Source organism: Rhopilema esculentum, chromosome 13, assembly GCF_057945365.1.
Source record: "Rhopilema esculentum isolate cy_ngs chromosome 13, ASM5794536v1, whole genome shotgun sequence".
Lineage (NCBI taxonomy): Eukaryota > Metazoa > Cnidaria > Scyphozoa > Rhizostomeae > Rhizostomatidae > Rhopilema > Rhopilema esculentum.
The window spans coordinates 8,599,805-8,618,328 of NC_142827.1; the positions used below are offsets into that span (position 1 = coordinate 8,599,805).

The window sequence follows — 18,524 nt, forward strand, 5'->3', positions numbered from 1 at the left end:
TTTTCCTTGGAAACGGAAAGTAATCAACTTTTATCACCCTAATTACCACAGACCTACAGGACGGAGAGAAGGGAACATAAACATGATAACACGTGAGATTTGCAAAGGTACAAAAGTTTAGTTCTTAAAAGATGGATGCTACTTCAGGCTTCCACTCACCTGTCATCATTGCGATTCTAGATGTGGAAACTACCGGACTGGATGTAAACAAGGATCGGATATTACAACTAGCTTGTCTCAAGTTAGATGATCGCGGAAAACTAATTCAACTTTACGAAACGTACATAAACCCTGGCAAAGACATTGGGAAATTTATGAACTCTGAAGCATATAGAATAAATCATATTGGTGAAGATCTTCTCTGCGATGCACCAACGTTCGCAACAAAGGCCAACGAAATTTTGGATTTGTTGTCAGATGTTGACATTATGATAGGCCACAATGTTCAGTACGATTATGAAATGCTTAGAAACGAGTTTCAACGGCTGGACAGCGATGTAAGAACATTGGAGAGTGAATCAGACGAAAGTTGGAATGCTGGTTTGACAGTGAGGGGATACAAACAGCAGTTCTTAGCGAAGTTTGATGACCTTAGGTTCAGGCTTGTTGATACATATAAGCTAGCTTTAGTAGCTTTTCCAATGCAAGGTAGCTACAGTTTGTCATCCTTGGCAAATTCCCTTGGAGTTATAGTGACAAAAAGCATTGCTTCAAGGTACAAATGGAAATCTTCCACAAGTGAGAAAGAGATTTTTGTAGTATCAGATCAACAAAGCAAAGAGATGAAATCGCACAATGCAATTACTGATATATTTGAGACAGAGATTTTAGTATCAAAATGTCTTAGTATTTTGAAGATAAATTACAGTGATATTATACAGGGAAAGCACAAGGAATATGAAACAAGCAAAGATCTGATTGATGCAACAAACAAATTGATGGAGAGGACACCAACAAAAGAAGAACTAACCTCCCTTGCAAGATTAGTTCCAGAACAAATGAACATTAACTTTCCAGAAAGAACAAAAAAGCTTAAAGATATGTGTGCATATGATATAAAGAAAGTAATACAGTTTCTTTCAAACAGAAGGTCTTTAATGGAAAAAAGACAGAAAATGGTATGTGAAGGATTTCTGCATGTTGTGTCTGATGCAAAACTGTTAGAGGAATTAAATCTGAAAATCATCAACGATAAGCAAAATTCTACAGAACCTAAGAATGCTGCTCTTACTGGTCAGATAGACAACAATGTAGCCAAAACTAATGCAAGTGTCAAAATCAAAAATATTCTAAGTGAATCTGGGAGTCAAGAAGAAATATCTCCTCCTTTGCAAGCTACGGATAACAAAAAGGAATCCAGTGGTATGAAAAGAGAATTCAAAAACACTGAAATATTGTCAGATGATGGCAAATTAGAGGAAAATACCGATTTGCATACAAAGATTAAGAAGTTTTGTGAAAGTGCTAACATGACACAAAAAAATTCTGGAGAAACTGACCAGCAGTACCAAAGCATTCCAAAAGATAAAAATGAAAGCAGTAAATTAGCATATGAAACACCAGACGATACTAAAACTGGATCAAGCTCTAGATGTGTCAAGGAAGAAGACAATCTTGATAGAAGTTTTTCTGAGAGTGAAGAATTTTCTTTTCCTGAAGTTCAAGCTATAACTCCTGAAAAAGACAAAGAAAAGGAAGAAGCTCGCAAGAAAGAGTTGGTATTTTCTCCAGATTTTTAACAGCAATCAACTGGAAACAAGGAGCTGACACATGGAAACAAATCACATCATCTGAAAGAGCTGGTATAGCTTACATTGTTCTTAAACAAGCAACTATATTTAACATTTTAAATAAGGAAACCTTTTTTCTTTATTTTCCTTTATGATATTTATTTTATTTCTTTAGATCTTTGTAAAAACAAGGTGTCTGAGAATAAATTATGATTTTGACTAGATTTTTTATTAGTTTATAAAGAGCATAGTATTTAATTAATAAAGAGCATAGTATTTAATTAATAAAGAGCATAGTATTTTATTATGTCATCGGTTTGCACCGTTAAGTTATCATTTGCTTTTATTTATTGAATTTGTATGCATTGTGTATCACAATAGCTAAGTTTGTACAGACAAAATTTGTAGCAATAGCTGTTTCTGATAGCAATTGTGTTCTTTCTCTTAAATTTCTTCTCAAATGTGTGTTTTGCTTGAAGATTGACCATAATTCTTTAAAAGTTGATTGCTGAATGCACATATGATTTCCTGCCTTTTAATTCAAATGGACATAGGCTTGTATGCAAATGGACACCAACTGGGTATTTCAACTGTTTTGCAATTTCTATGACACTTTTAAGACAACATTTCAGCAATCATGAAAATAATTTTTAAACTATATTTAAAACGGAGAAATATCTGCAGCCAGGGCTAGGCCTAGAGAGAGTTCACTAACCAAAAGAAACCAGTTTCCTAACAACAGGAAATATAAAACTGCTTTCCATTGTTTTGATGATAAATTGATGATAAAGGGTATACAGTTTTTCTATTGAATTTGTTTCTTGATATAACTAGGCAATATGTTTCTATAATGCATTTTAATGCGGCTCACACTGTTCTTCACAATTCTAAAATCATAACATACGCTGATGATACAGTAATATTTGTGTCAGGCAGTTCCATAGATGAAATTGAAGGCAAGCTAAATAATGACCTGGGACACCTAAAAGCCTGGTTCGATGAAAATGAACTACTGATAAACTTGAAAAAGGGAAAAACAGAATCAATGATCTTTGGCACAGCTAAACGACTAGGTAAAACAGAGAAAAAGGAGATGAAAATTGAAGTAAATGGAACATCGATTGCAGGGACTTTAAGTTACAAATATCTTGGAGTACATCTAGATCAATCATTGAACTTTGCAACCCACTTTGACAAGGTTTTTAAAAAGGCTACAGGAAGATTAAATTTGCTTCGACGCATTAGGAGCTCCATTGACTCTGCGAGCGCTGAAATGATCTATCGGACCATGATAATGCCTGTTTTTGGGTATTGTGGTTCGCTGTCCCTCGGATGGTCTACATCATACAAGAAAAGAATTGAAAGTCTTGAGAGTAGAAGCCTTGATGTTATTAGATCGACCAAGGTTACGTCTGTCAGCTTGCGTGTGCCCAGTATCAATGCAGGAGTGAAAAAGAGGTCCTGTAATTTGGTGTTTGATACCTTACAAGGCAATGTTTGTGATGCAATGACAGATTACTTCGTTATAAATGCTCATGGGAAAAATACTAGAAACGACAAACATCTAGTCAAGTTGCCTCAAGTGAGAACAGAATTTGGACGCAAAGGTTTTTACTATCAGGCAGGAAAGGAATTTAATGATCTGCCACTAAGTGCAAGAAAAATTAAATCTAGAACTATTTTTAGACGATTTTTAGAAACTCATTTTATTTGATGTAAAATTATTTTATCTTTAGATTGGACTGTATTGAACTTTTGTAATCCGTTTTTAGATCTTACCATTAATTTATTAAGTATCAGGACCCTAATGATAACAGTACATATTGTACTGATAGGTTATCCTGTTAAAATATTCGATTTATTATATTATTATTATTATTATAAAAGTAAATGGAAGCATATCCAGGTTTGCTGTTGAAAATTACATTCAAACAAAATTTCCTGCATGAAATGTTACAAGAAGACAAAAAATAAAAAGATTAAATGCTCAACAAGCAAGGTTCTTCAGCTTTAAATTACAAGTACATACAATAAAATGCAACACAATTTTACCAATCACAACAATTTCAAACATTTAATTTATTCCTTATTCCAAACATAAAGCTGAACATATTTTTAAAATATGAAAATGCAAGTTATTTAATTTAATCAACAAAAAGATTATTACGAATCATGTTTTTAAAAAAAACAAAGGGGGTCTAGAAAAACAAAAGAATGATAGAAATTAAAAAGACATCAAAGAAATTTGAAAAAATGATAACAAATACATTTAAAATAAAATCAGATATTGAAAAATTGCAAAATAATATTAGAAGGCTGAGTTCAAAATTCAATTAGTGATACGAAAGATCTGGGCAGTTATAGGCGTGCCATATGGGAGAGTGACACACAGGACTGGACAATCATTAAGCCTGTCTTTTAAAGAAGGTGCCACTGGACGAAAATTTAATCTAGATCAATTAATGAAACTGGCTTACAGTGAAATTTTCCTTCATTTCTTGAATGCTTAGAAACAATAGCAGAAGAACATTAATCATTAATGCTTGAAATTATAGTGGTTGGTTTTGTTACAGCCCTGAAAACCCTGGTTCTAATTCCATGCCAAGTGTTCGCTATGATGTTGAATATTCCCTGAGGCTTACATCACTTGGGCATCACTTCCATTGTCCTTTGGTTGCTTCAGCCTTCTATCTAATTATCTCTTCCCCAACCCATATCTAAAAATAGTGTGTAACAGAGATACAATATATTGATATCTTGTAAAACGATTAGCAATGAAATTAGATTGATGTGTAAAACGAAATTTATCTATGAATCCCCAGATGCAACAAGTTGTTCATCGAAAGAATTGATTACAATATCTGGAGATGGCGCTCTACGTGGCATCTGTCGCTCAGCTGAATCAGGTGTTGTGCTTCTATGAACAGCGGTTTTAGGTCGTCTTGGCATGAAATTACCCTCTCCAGGTGGTGGCATGTTTGGCGAACGACCACCATGAGCTGATTTTGGCTTTATTCTTCCATTTTGATATGCTCCCTAAGGATATTAGAAAAAATCTCATTTGGTGAATTAAGAAACTTTGCTAACTGTGAAAACTTAAAACAAAGTTCTTTTGCATCTACAAAGTTCACGCAATGTCATAATAACTGACTGTTTTATGTAATAATAAAAATAAAAGTAACTCAGAGTCGATTTCACGACATACATCAATATAAACATATCTTAAGCCTCCCTCAGGAAGAGTGACTAATTATTGGATCGATGTACAAATTCCATGTTCCTTGAATAGAAACTTTCGTAAAAGGATCAGCATCCCTGGATATGTACTTTACAAAGCACTACAAAAGCTTCTCAAATTTATGGAAAAACGATGAAAAACAAATACAGGCTACTTGTTAAGGTCAGGAGATGAATAATGTCCGTCTACCAGACATGCACTAGCCCCCGTTTCGGGGTCATTGCACATGCGCATTATCACTTGAAGCTCTGGTGGGAAGTTGTATGGTCCCAGACAGAACAGCTGGGCAAATACTGTTATTAATGCGCGTGTGCTATGATCCTGCAACACTGATTGGTTTAAACAGTATTGTTTCGAAACAAAGGACTCAAGGTTTGGTCTCCTGAATAACAACGTATGCAAGGACCAGCGACAAAAATAATGAAATTCCATAAGTACCTGGTATAAGTGTCAAGAAAATCTTGCATTGAAAAATATTGAAACAGTAAAGAAAAGCTAAACTTGATTTTACAAACAGATTTTTAAGAAGATTTTTAAAGAGAAACAATCGAAATCTAAGAATCACCTTGTTTACAGCAGGGAACTCTTCATTCTTATCAACACGTCCTTTGTAGAGCTTTCCATCATGTCCCTGGATGTCCACTTCATTTCTAGATGCAAGTTCACAATTTAGCAAATAAAGTCAAAGTTAAAAAAAGCAGAAGAAAGTCGAAACCAGGATTTTGACCAAGATGCTTCCGGCAAGAGAAGGTGCAGGCTCGATATCCGGCTAGAGAAAGTTTATTTTTTGCCTGCCAATAACTGGGTAATAGCTACTTAAAAAAAATTACAAAGTAGCATTAAAATCAGTGAATAAATAAGGTACTGTGCTACTGAAGATATGCTAGATGTTATTTCAATATCGTAAAGTAAGCCACAGTTTGTGCAAGACACTTAAAGCATGTCATACATCGAAATAAGACTTGAATTACTTGAAGCATTTCTTAGATTAAGTACATAAAGCCGATGATAAAACATACCTTAGAGTTGGAGCAGGCACTGCCACCTCGACGTAGTCAGCTGCATTTGTGCTATAAGTAACAAGATAATCACACATTTCTTAAAGATTGTAATCAAAACATCAAGCTGCATACTCTAGTGTCTCTAATAGACGGGCCCCCTGTGTATTAATTTTGGAAGAATTTGCCTTCCCCCCATCGCTTATTAGCACCCCCCTTCTATTAATATTTTTCAAATCAAGTCATTTTATTTTCATTATTTGTTGTTTTCCATAGTTTTTTACAACATCTCAACCGTACAAAGGAAACCGATGATTTTTGACTTGGAAGTTAAAAGCTGTAAATTTGATCTATCTTTGTACGATTGCAATTATCTCTAAAACTATGCAAGAAACTGAAACAAATTTTGACAGTATATTCCGAAAAGGTACTTCGATTTCAAAGAAAGATTGCCGACATGAACACCCCCTTCTATTAGCACCCCCTTCTATTGAAAACTGGTCGACATGAACACCCCCTTCTATTAGCACCCATTTCTATTGAAAACTGGTCGACATGAACACCCCCCTTCTATTAGCACCCCCTTCGATTGAAAATTGGTCGGAATGAACAGCCCCCCTTCTATTACCTCCCCCCTTCTATTAGAGACACTAGAGTAGACATAATGACTAAAGGATATATCTAATTCAGGCTACATCTACCAAGGTAATGAGTCCTGTAATTCATTTCTCGTTGACCTACTAATCGAAGCAAATTAAACAATGAAGCCAAATTTAAGTTTCGATTTGATGGTGAAATTTAGAGATTGAGAGGCCCTGATCCGCCAACATAGGAAGGTCAGTTAATCAGGTCTTGTTTCAAAGAATGTTACATTCACTCGGACAACGTGATTTGCTCAAAGTAATGATATGTGAGGTTTTCTTCTCTTTTCTTATTCATAACCCTGTGTAATTCTCATTGATGCAAAAACGAACTGTGTAGACAAAAGGAGTTAGTTTTCACCTTAGGACTCGACTGGTAACATTCTCAATAGGCAAGCGGCACTGATTGGTCAACCTATACAGTCATGTGCTCGTGTTTCTGATTGGCCTATTTCGATCCACAACTGGGTATATATATTTCGTAGAGTTTGTAGTTCGTAGCGTAGAGTTTTCGATCTAAGTTCTGACGTTTTAAACTCTTGAAGAGTGTCAGACGAAAAGCTTTAGTTTACTAAATGTTTGCTTTTTTCAAAGCCATTTACAAGTTTTGTACCATCAAAAGATTGTTTATATATAATTCCATTCTTACTTGAGTTTCGCTGATATTCGTCTGTTTGGGTTTCCCGAGGTATGACTGCCACCACAACTTCTAGGCATTGTATAATCATTGGCATCCGGTTTCAAACTCCTGTCACATCAGAAAAGAACGTGAAAAAACATTATGAAAACCCGAAACAAAGAAAGACACCATAAGTGACCTTTATACAAAAATGATAGAAAATGACACCAAAAGCCTAGCAACAATAAAATGCACAATATTTTTCCAGATAACAATTTTTGTAGTTGTCCAACTCTGCTTGGGAAACTAGTGTGTTTAAATTGGTAACATAAAATAAATTCTGTTATTACCAGACTCGCTTCTTGTTAATCGATCTACAAAATAGACATATGTACGTAGGGATTTCAATTCAAAGGGACCAAGCCTATTTGTACGTAATGAAGTGAATAGGTATGTGCTTGAGCCACGTCTTATCTTGTGCATCGTTATATGGAAACGACAAACGTTGTGAGTTAAGAAAAAAATGTCCATTTCAATATTGGAGAAGTTTTACTATTACCTTAGTTCCGTTACAACATATCGCGGTCTAATCGGAATCAAATATCGACAACATTAAAACGACATGAAACAACAACACATCGCAGCAAATGAGCAAAAAATCATCCAAACCACGCAACAGACTACAAAGAATTTGAGTTAATGAAGCAACTCGTGATAATTTGCAATGTATCATACAAAGTCAGGCAGTGTAAAAATATCTCATTGCTAACTACATGGTAAATAATTCGTATACTAATAAAATGACATGCTATACTGACGCTTTCTGTAGAAGACGGACTTGCTCTAGGTCGTAGCTTGTGTATGGTCTGCCTGATCTGCCAGCTGATAATCCAGAGTATCCTTGAATTGGCCTACAAAATATTCAAATATTCAGATTTGGTCCTTTCTCATACAATTGAATGGCACATGTTTTGTAAATCGACAAATTTAGAAACAGCCTGGTTTACGAATGACTATTGCACAACTGTGTTGCTTATTTTATTGAAATCGCTACATCTAATCCCATCACGCAATCGAAATATCGTCGATGAGAAAGAAATCTCACACTTATAAACCAGATTCATCAATATTTAATCACCAGTACCCGCGAAAGGCAATGTAACATACTTTTGAGCAAAAAATAATACTTTTCTCGCGTTGAATGTACTAATCCTGCTAGGGTAAGGAATACAACGGTTAAATATTGAAGAAAACTAACCGCTGAGTTATCTTGTTTGGGAGTAAGAAACCTAAAAGGAAGATTTGTGAACATTTGCAAATTACTCACCCACTTCCGGAGAAATAGACCGGTCTGTCACATGACAAGCAATTGAACTGCAGCATCGCTCTATGAAATGAACATGATAATAAAAATTTTTGAATGAACATACGAAAAATTGATTTAATAAATAGGCAAGTGAATGAATGGACGAATGCAAGTGGATTGATAAATGAATGGATAGATGGATATGTACATGAATGAATGAATGAATGAATGAATGAATGAATGAATGAATGAATGAATAAATGAATGAATGAATGAATGAATGAATGAATGAATGAATGAATGAATGAATGAATGAATGAATGAATGAATGAATGAAATGAATGAATGAAAGAATGAATGAATGTATGAATGAATGAATGAATGAATGAGTGAATGAATAAACAAAAAAAATGAGAAAAGAACGAATAAATGAATAGATGAGCGAATGGGTGCAAGGAATGAATGAATCGATGAACAAATGAATGAATGAACCGTGAATGTATAGGTTAATCGGTAAAGAAAGAATGAATCACGGATGAATTAATGGGTGAATGAATTAAAAGATAAATAAAGGACTACACGAACGTGTTAATGGATGTATGATCGAATGAATGAATGACTTGATAAGATAATAAAATAGTTTATGCATGATCAAAGAAAAGGAAAAAAGAAACATTTTAAAGAATGTGATATGCAAAAAAGGATGAATAAATAAATAAATAAATAAATAAATATATGAACGAATGATTCCATTTTTAGGAAATACTGTAGCTGAACACGAGGAGGGGATTAACAGAAGATTATAGAACTGATTGCTGAAACTAAACATGCAAATGTGGATATGCAGGAGAGCTTACTTTTTGAAAACAGCTGCGGGGTCTTCGTCCATTACAGGCTCTTCTCTCATTTTCGACTTTAAAGCTTTTAGCCGATTTTCTTTGAAAACAAGAATATTTTTCATCAATAACTACGAAGATACATATTCACATTCATAAATGATCTTAAAGTCGGATTATTCACAATTTTCATTACTTAAACAAACTAATAAAAACAACAAAACAAAAATGAAGAGTCCTCAGCCATTGGTTACGTTGTTGAATGTGTTTCGTTCAAATGCCATACACTTCGGAAACCTGTCCAGCTCTACTGCTGATTAAATTCAGTATTTGAAATATACACTACTTCTTATCTTCAAAGAATCATTACAAATCATCTAAAAGACAGCTATTCACCACTATTAAATATCTAAAACAGAACTATTCATGGTGATATTAACATTTTGGGAGAGAAACACAACACAAACCAATAAATTCTTTAAAGTCAAGAAACTCGTCACGATCAAGCTTTCCTTCCAAATCACTGATGATCTTAAAAATCATTTTGTTCAGGGATTCATCCTGCAAGAAAAAGAAAAACAGCGCTAAACGATCAACCACACAAACAGCTGTTTCAGTTCATTTAAAGATTTGTAAACCGAGGGAAACTTAATACATCTAACGATCCATACCTATATGTTAGCATATAAATCAGTAATGGGCATTGTATACAAAACATCAAAACTAGTCAAACCAACCACTGCGCTTGTGGTTCGAATACTGTTCTCTTCTGTAGCAGGGAATTCCGGTCCTGGATTCTAGATTGCCCCTTTTTATCCCATTCAACTTAAAACAAACCGGCAATATAAATCACTAATGTCATTTTACTAGGAGAGTTTTCTAGCACTAAAACATAGTTGAGTACTTTTATATCCTTTGTGTATTGTACAACAAAATCTGTTATGGCATCATTTGATTCACTTACGTTTGATCTAAATTTGTCTATTAATTCCTTCAATGCATCGTCAATTCTTCCAATATTTTCATCAAACCTGTGCCTACCGACGAAATTCTCCAACTCCATTTTGTCTACCTTCTACAAAAAATGATTGGGACTGACGTGAATGTTTCTGCATGCGAAGAAAAATGTTTCAGGTATTCGTTAAGAAACGATACCTGTTATATTATGCTTTATTTTCCTGGAAATTCACAAATATTTTTTCTATTCTGCAACTTCTACCATTTTGTATATATTTAAACAAATTTGTTTTCAATTTAGCTAAAGCAGAAGGTGCCAATTATTCTGTAAAATGTCAAATTTTAAGTTTCTTTGATCATTTTGCAGGTAATATCAACAAACTTTTGCAAAATGAATTCAATAGATAGAGTTGATGCGAACTTACTGTTGAGAGCTGGATTTCAATGTCTGTTTTATCAGCTTTGGAGTCTTGAAGCTTGTCTGTTGTTGCATACAGTGTCTTCAATGTAAAAGACAAAGCAAAGTTATGAGCCTTTATTGTCGACAGGGTTTCAAGATACATTAACATAGCAAAAATCGAAATAGAGAAGAACAAATTTACAAACAGTGTCATACAAGGACGCAGTAAAGAGTGGGAACAAGGAAGCAAAAGGCCTACCTAATAAATCATATTCTTGTTATCTTCAAAAGTGTTTTTAATCATCGAATGTTGCAGAATGGATCTAGGTCCAGATTTTTGTACCCCCAGACAAAGCTAGATAACAGATAAACAACTATTGCCGAGATTTGCTTCATGAAAACGTTTATCAACCACCCAAAAGTAGGACACAGCCTTTTTTTGAAATTGTAATCAAGTCTACCATCTGCCCTTATGGAACTTATAGCATAACACCCTACGTTTAAAGAGGAATATAATGACAGTATGCAATCAAAAAGATTCTCACATCAATATGCTTTTGCTTACGAGCATGCTCGTCAACAACATGCTTCATCGTTGTCTGCAATTTTTCAACAGATTTTTTGATTTCATCGAATTCAGCTTTCATGGACGCAAGGTTTGCCCTATCAGTCTGAAAGAAAAAACGAAAAATTTTGCTTGATTTGTATACACAAACAAATAAACCAAAAAAATTGAAAGCAATTAAGACCAAAGCAAAAATCATATAAAACAAAGAATTGGAGCTTGTCAGATCAATTTATTAAACACTGTGACTAATTTATAGACGAACTTCAATTTTGAATTAAAGATATGAAAAACTTGCACAAGAAACTATTCTCTCAATTGCTGATTAGACGAAGACAGAATTGTAGTGAAAGCGTTGATAAGAGAGAAAAGTGCAACAGACGAAAAGCGCTTTGTTAAGGTAAATAGATATTTGTGTCTGAAGATGGAAAAATTAAAAATGCATCATAAATCTTAGAATAAATCACAGATAAAGATCAAGAAGAGAAGATTTTGATAATGTACTTTTATCTGCTTAATCAAGACAGATTAGGTGAAAATTGAAAAAATTGAAATGCAAAATTTTTCATTCATGAAAAAGACTTTATCTCTGGACACCCAAGAGTGCAAGATTTAAAGCCATACAGGTTATAATGCCGGGAATAAAATGGGCATAGAAGATAGCTTACATCAACATCCTGGCGCCATAAGTTCATATCATTCAGATCAGCATGTAACTTGTCTAGCTGCTCAATTAAATCTTCTGGCACATCTGAAACAAATATTTATTTTAGGCAATCATTAAATTAGAATATGATTTAAGGAGATAAGGATTAAAGGGTTTAACCTAGATTTAAGATCAAAGTTTGACTAATAATCCGATAGAAAGCTCTTAATGAGATGTCTTCTAACTTGTGGCAGTAATCACGCAGTTTCTTCTAAATGCTTCTGAACGAGGGCGACAGGAGCTATTTTTACCTAAACCAATAACTGGCTGGATTAAGTATCTTCAGAGCTACGCAGTTAAAAGAATATTCACGAAAAATCATAAAATATTTACCCATCCTTTGAAAGTTAAATTATAAAAGAAATCAAAAGACTTTTACCTCCTTTCGAAAGGTTTTCCAAATCTGATTTGTCTGCTTTTCCGTTGATTTGTTGCTGTAAACAAAAAAAGGTCTTACAGGTGCTTATAGCTCATAGCAGAGTGCCGCTTAAAAGGTAACTTGATAAATTTTTGAAAAAAATATTGGTACGACTAGCAAAGACAGCGTCATAAAGGCAGGATTTTCAGTGTAAAAATTGGGGTTTTATTGGTTCGAGAAGCCAATATTGTAATAAAGAAAGGAAAGGTGAAATAAGAAGATAAATCGAGCTGAAAACGATTGATCAGTGGTGTAATAACATGTCACATGATATCTTTCCACTAACTATATACATCCATTCATACAATATTATCAAAGAGGAATACTTTAGGTTGACATGATTTCCAGTGTGTATATTAGTTTATTAGTATATTCGTATATTAGTTAGAAATATCTTACTTCTATTAAAGAAATGTTAGTAATATTTCACTCCCTTCTGGGTGTTATGTCTTGATAAAAATGAATTTGATACACGGAGTCTATTCTTTCTCGCTCTGGTTGTTTACCCAGAGTATGAAAATTTATATAAAGCGTCATCATATCAACAATGGACAATGAGCTACATCACAAAAACTAAGTAAAACTTGCTTCAAATGCTCTTTCCGTATCAATTCTGCAAAACAATGGGCAAAATGCCTACCTTGAGTCGTTCAACATCCTCCTTAAGCATCCAATGAGCTTGTGAAAGTCCACCAAGTTCGTGTAGTTTATGGAGGACTTGGGCAGATGGGCCTGCAACTGACTGTCCTACCTTTGAAGATGTTATACAATCACTTGAAATCTCTGAATCTTTTCCTGCAGAATGTCCATTTGTGATAGGGTCTTCCACTTCTCCGATTTCTAAAGCTGTCTCTAAATGGGGCCATTGTACATACAGCTCTAAATCTTTCTTTAGTGGCATGCCTGCTACTTTCTTCTTGAGATTATTCTAAAAGGAAATTTATCTCCAAATGATCATAAATATTTCCTACCAATGTATAAGTTAAACACAAAGCGCTAAAAGCTGTAGTTAACTGATAACTTATCAAAAACTGGTGGTGGTTAACTGATAACTTATCAAACCCCCCCCCCCCCCCCCACACACACACACACACACATGCACATCAGTGGCGGTGCCAAGGAGTGGTATGGGGGGTAATTACCTCCCCACTTTTGTCAAAGCATGGTCTACACATTTCGTCTAAAAACGGATTAGAAAGCACTAGGTAGGTGTAGATCATAGTCCCTAAGAAAATTTGACCTGATACAAAGCACTGAAACGAGTCCAATAGGGCGTGGTCTCACGGGTAACAGCCATTACCCTCCCACTCTGCAGCAGCTGGCGCCGCCACTGATGCACACACATACACACACACCCATAATTTCCACCTCTGAACAAGATAATATGTTGTAGGTCAGTCACCGTTAAAAAATTTAAGAATGCTGGTCTTTCTTTGTCATTGAAAGGTGGAACGGTGGTGGCAATTATGGGAGGTTTTAGGGCTCAGAATATTTGCTTTGAAAATTGGACATTTTTTGCGCAAGAAAAAGAAAAGAAAAGGCAACTCTTATTTATTGGAACTTGGAAAAAAAGCTTAAATTTCCCACACGCAAAAGCAAACAGGCATAAAAATTGGAAAAACTCACTGGGTTTGCCCCCCTAAAAAAGTAGCTTGATTTCAGCCACTGGGCGACATACAATATAGAACATACCCATAACAGTGATAAATCAAATTGTCCAAATCAAATTGGCAATTGTTGAGCAATTAATTATTTACAATGAACCTCAATAAAAATGATTTCTTGTTTTTTAGGGTGCTGTATGCACCCTCAAGCATTCCAAAGAATGCAGCCCCTAAACACCTCGTCTCACCTACTGTTTCTTGCAAAGAACACTTAGAAGAAGGGAGCAAACATAGCCCAACAGACACTGTGTAAAAGTCCCAGTGCAAATAAAAGATACAACATTAAAGTAGCCTTGAAACATGGAGAAGCAATATAAATCATCTTACAAAAAATTGAACAATATAAAGTGATATTTAATGATCTAAATTTCTATTTTTTGGTTAAGTGTTTGCCAGGCCACAAAGAAATTTTCATAAAATGCTTTTGACACCTTTACTTAAAACAATTCATGATAAACATTCCTGCTGCTCCCTGGCCTTTGATCCTCTTCTTGCAACTTCGATTCTTATTTTCTTAATTTTTCCGAGAAGTCTAGTCCCTCAATATAAAACCTCAGATTCTTATTTGCACCTTTATTTAATTTTGTATCATTTTGTTTTAAAGCATCCACACTTCCGAGCTATGGATATTGATATCGAATATGCCTATTAAGCCACCGGTTTTTCGCGCATAAGGAAAACATATGGGCACCGGTTTTCACAGGTTTTCAGAAAACAATAGCCACCGGTTTCAATATTGGCCCATAGATAGCAGGGTTCAATTCAGTAAGTAAGCAGAGTGAGCAACTGTTGCAATTGAAATTCAGATCAAAATTTAGATCAAGATTTACAGAGAAACATAGCTCTTAGAATTTGACCAGTTTTTTTAAACCTGTGCAACCAGCCTAGATCCGCCCCTGTGTGCCTTGGTGATAACTTATTTTCAATGTGTCTTAGTAATAGAATGTTATAACAAGATTTTCACTTTTTTGAGGTAAATGTTTAGCTCAGCCTAAAAGTAATAAATTTCCATATTTATCCATAAAAGAGTGTTTACTTATGTTGCCTTTTGTTCAAAATAGACTTACCAATTCTTCTATTAGTTCATCTATCTTCTTGTCTCCATCTAAGATATAACAATATCAAATTCAGAAAATTGTTTACCAGAAATTAGAAGGTATTGAATAGATGGGCTATGTAACTGATGAAATTGAAAAACTCTTGTTGACTTACCTAGAATATTAATTTTTTCAGAAAGTCTTCGTACTTCATCTTGCAGCTTTTCAAACTTCAAAAAAGAAATTTCATTATTTTTAACTCTCATCTGCTTAAGTGGTGGAAGTTTAGATAAAGCTAACTCAGTGACAGAAAAAGACAGAATAAAGAAACTCAAGACAAAAATAGCTCCAGCTAATTACCTCATTCATCCTTTTCTCCATTTTGAACATCCTATCTTGTAGGTCTGAAACATTCTTTAACTGTGCTAAAATTTTATCAACAAGGCCTCCAACCTGGAAATTGAACACACCGAATAAAACATTTGAAAACCAGAAAATAGATGTAGATGTAGAACTTCCATATTAATTTCTAAAAGAGCTTCTTGTGAAATAATACAAATCTAGGTTTTGAGATAAATATTTCAAAGGTTGCTGGAATGTTTGGCTTATGAATTACTATTCTATAGGTGATGGGGTAAAACATCTTAGATTAGAAGATGGTGCATATTAATAATGGGAAATAGAGAACAAGTAGTGTATGTTTAGCAAATGAGATTGATACAATTATGATAAAGAAAAGGTCATCTTTAACTGAAGAAAAATCAAGTGTACTTTAAGTATATACTAGTAAAACATGCAATCTTCAATCACAGAATGGAAAATTGCCACTTTCCTAGTAGGTGAATGAAAAGTTGCTAAGAAATTTAATGTGAACTCACTTTTCTAATTCCATTTTCTGTAGCTTCAATTCTTTTCTGAAGATTTATGAAATTCCACAAATCTGCAACTTTACTGTCAGAATTTTCTCTTCCATTAGCCCATTTAAGAATATCTTCTGCATCCCCAAATGAATCTAATATGTTCATTTTATTTTCAAGCTTGTGAATTCTTTCTTCAAAGCCATTCTTGCCCTGAGAGTATAAAAAAGCCTTTTTCGTTTTGGATACATCAATGTCTTCACTATTTGGTATTTGCAATGGTTCATCACTTCCATCTTCTCTGTCAAGTTTGACCTATAACAACATGATTATAACAAAAGTGAAAACAACTATATCATAAATCAATCTTCATAGTTGTATGAAATTTTTGCAAATAAATGTTTCTCAAAGTTTAGTTATAACAACTTGAATTTATACATATACATATACAAAGGATATATGATTTGGTAGAAGATATTATGAGACATACTATAGCCAAGGGCTCTCAAATGTGGGGTGCTAGGAGGGTGTACAGCTGCAAAAAATTGTCAAGTTATATTATATTTTTGTATATTAAAGTGCTGAATGGGAGGCAACTGAATTGGCCCAATATATGGATTTGTCCTCACAAAAATGCTTTGTTGCCTGAATATTTTACACAAGCATGAAAATTTTACAAATTATAACTTAACACAATATAAGTGAAGCAGGATATCAAAGATTGACACAATATGGGTGTGCAAATTGATGAAAAAAATGGCCCCAAAATCTTATTTTCAAAAGGCTAGTGCAAATGAAGTTATATATTAAGTCAAGTTAAATTGATAGGAATGGATAAAATTTTGGCTTTTATTCAGCTTGTAATCCAGACTCTATGCTTGAAATTTTAATGGTCATCCAATTGTAATCCTTAAAATTCTTAACCTTTTTAAAAGGTTGATTAATGACAATATTAATCATTTTCAAGTTTTAAATACAAATGAGCCAAAAATCAAGGTTTGCAAATTTATATGCACTAGCAACATCGAAGTGCTATGGCTAGGTAGGAGCAAGTACTCATGTCAATACATTACATCCCTTCAAAACTCTTCTAAAAATCAACTGATACTGCAAAGATATTGCAGATAATATAACGACTATAGGACAATTAATATACAGGATGAAACCTCAAAAATATTTATCAAACCTTGGTTACCTGTTATAAATAAAATAATAATAATAATAGGCGGTAATGGGTTGCTTTCATTTGTTTTACCGACCCACTCAGAGCACAGAAAAAACAGAATTAGAAGAAACAAAAACTACAGCTTCAGCCAAAACAATAAAACACTACCTTAGCCGGGTATGAAACTGTATACATTTCGTTGCAAAAATGTCTAGGCTTCACATAAGAGTAGGACCCTTACCTCTACTTCCACATTGGACACCGCGAGGTGACTTATCAGTTTGTGAAGGAAACTATGAAGTATCTTCAAGTTTACAGCACCAGTTTCAGGCGTCCCGATTGCAAAATCAAGAAGGTTCCCTAACTCGACTTTGGAAACCATTTCTCCTTTAAAATCTGTGTTTTCTTCGACTCGACAAACCTACTTCTCTAATACGCCTAGGCCCAGCGTTGCTCATTTCCCTGGCAACGCTCGCGCCATTTCCACCGGAGGTCCATTGAACTTTATATCCGGAAGGAAAAGGAGCGATTTGATTGGCTAACAATTCCAAAAATCATGGCAACCCAGTTAGCAACGAGGAAGCTTGCATACATCAATGTTTACGTTTTTTGCACTAAGCTAACATTAGGTTGAAAGCAATCAAATATTTGGAAACCACAAGAAAAAAGGACAATCAAATTTTGACGTAATACAGTTTGGGCTGACTTCAAAGCTATGAGAGGCGGAGCTATTTACCATCACAACAAATCAACTTAGGATCGCCTCCACAAAATTGAGAACAGAAATCAGAGAAAAACACAAAATTTTTGCAAAATGGACAAAAAGTACCGGAAATCATCATATTTTCGCATTCATAGATCTTTTTTTAATTTGAAAGTCTGGATTTTTCTTTAACTGGGGGGGGGGGGGGGGGTAGGGCTCTCTTGATTTGTTTACCTAGTGTGCGAATTGTGATGAACGTTGTACTAGTAGCCGTAGTTTGACTCTACTTTATTTTGACTGTTTTTTTGTTTATCTTTTTATATTCCAAGTATCTCTATTCCTAAAATCATTTAGATGTATATACTGAATGAATATGAAACTTGATCCCGAGAAAATTTTCTTGCAACAACATTCTTGGAACTTAAAATATTTTTCGAAATAAAGATTTGAAATTGCTCAAATTGACAAAAACGAGGGTAAAGCCAAAGGTTTTCATTGCACAACAGAATCATTTAAAGTATTTTAACAGGGATGGTATCGATAAATATGAATTGCTCTATACAGGGAAAATATCTCAAAAAGGGAACTTAGTTGCGCATGAACAATCATTCATTCGTTAAAGCAACGTTTTCATTGCCTTAAACTTTATACGTGAAACTTTAAACTTTGTAGCCTCGAATAAAT

At 34.2% G+C, this 18,524-nt stretch overlaps 2 protein-coding genes across 2 annotated transcripts; one reads left to right on the plus strand and one right to left on the minus strand.

Annotated features, from left to right (window-relative positions):
• The first annotated feature begins 1 nt into the window (after position 1).
• On the plus strand, positions 2-2,149 carry LOC135691515 (uncharacterized). Its single transcript, XM_065209377.2, has one exon. It carries the CDS (start codon positions 132-134, stop codon positions 1,737-1,739), a length of 1,608 nt encoding a protein of 535 aa, XP_065065449.2. The 5' UTR covers positions 2-131; the 3' UTR covers positions 1,740-2,149.
• A 1,565-nt stretch (positions 2,150-3,714) lies between these two features.
• LOC135691514 (uncharacterized protein C16orf96) lies at positions 3,715-17,947 on the minus strand. The gene is made up of 19 exons (XM_065209376.2): positions 17,379-17,947; positions 15,994-16,287; positions 15,476-15,568; positions 15,291-15,345; positions 15,146-15,183; positions 13,055-13,342; positions 12,376-12,430; positions 11,959-12,041; positions 11,271-11,396; positions 10,751-10,825; positions 10,333-10,443; positions 9,836-9,929; positions 9,390-9,468; positions 8,554-8,613; positions 8,045-8,137; positions 7,257-7,355; positions 5,988-6,038; positions 5,534-5,618; positions 3,715-4,766 (listed from the first exon to the last, which is right to left on the minus strand). Exons 1-19 carry the CDS (start codon positions 17,517-17,519, stop codon positions 4,539-4,541), a joined length of 2,148 nt encoding a protein of 715 aa, XP_065065448.2. The 5' UTR covers positions 17,520-17,947; the 3' UTR covers positions 3,715-4,538.
• Between the last annotated feature and the right edge of the window lie 577 nt (positions 17,948-18,524).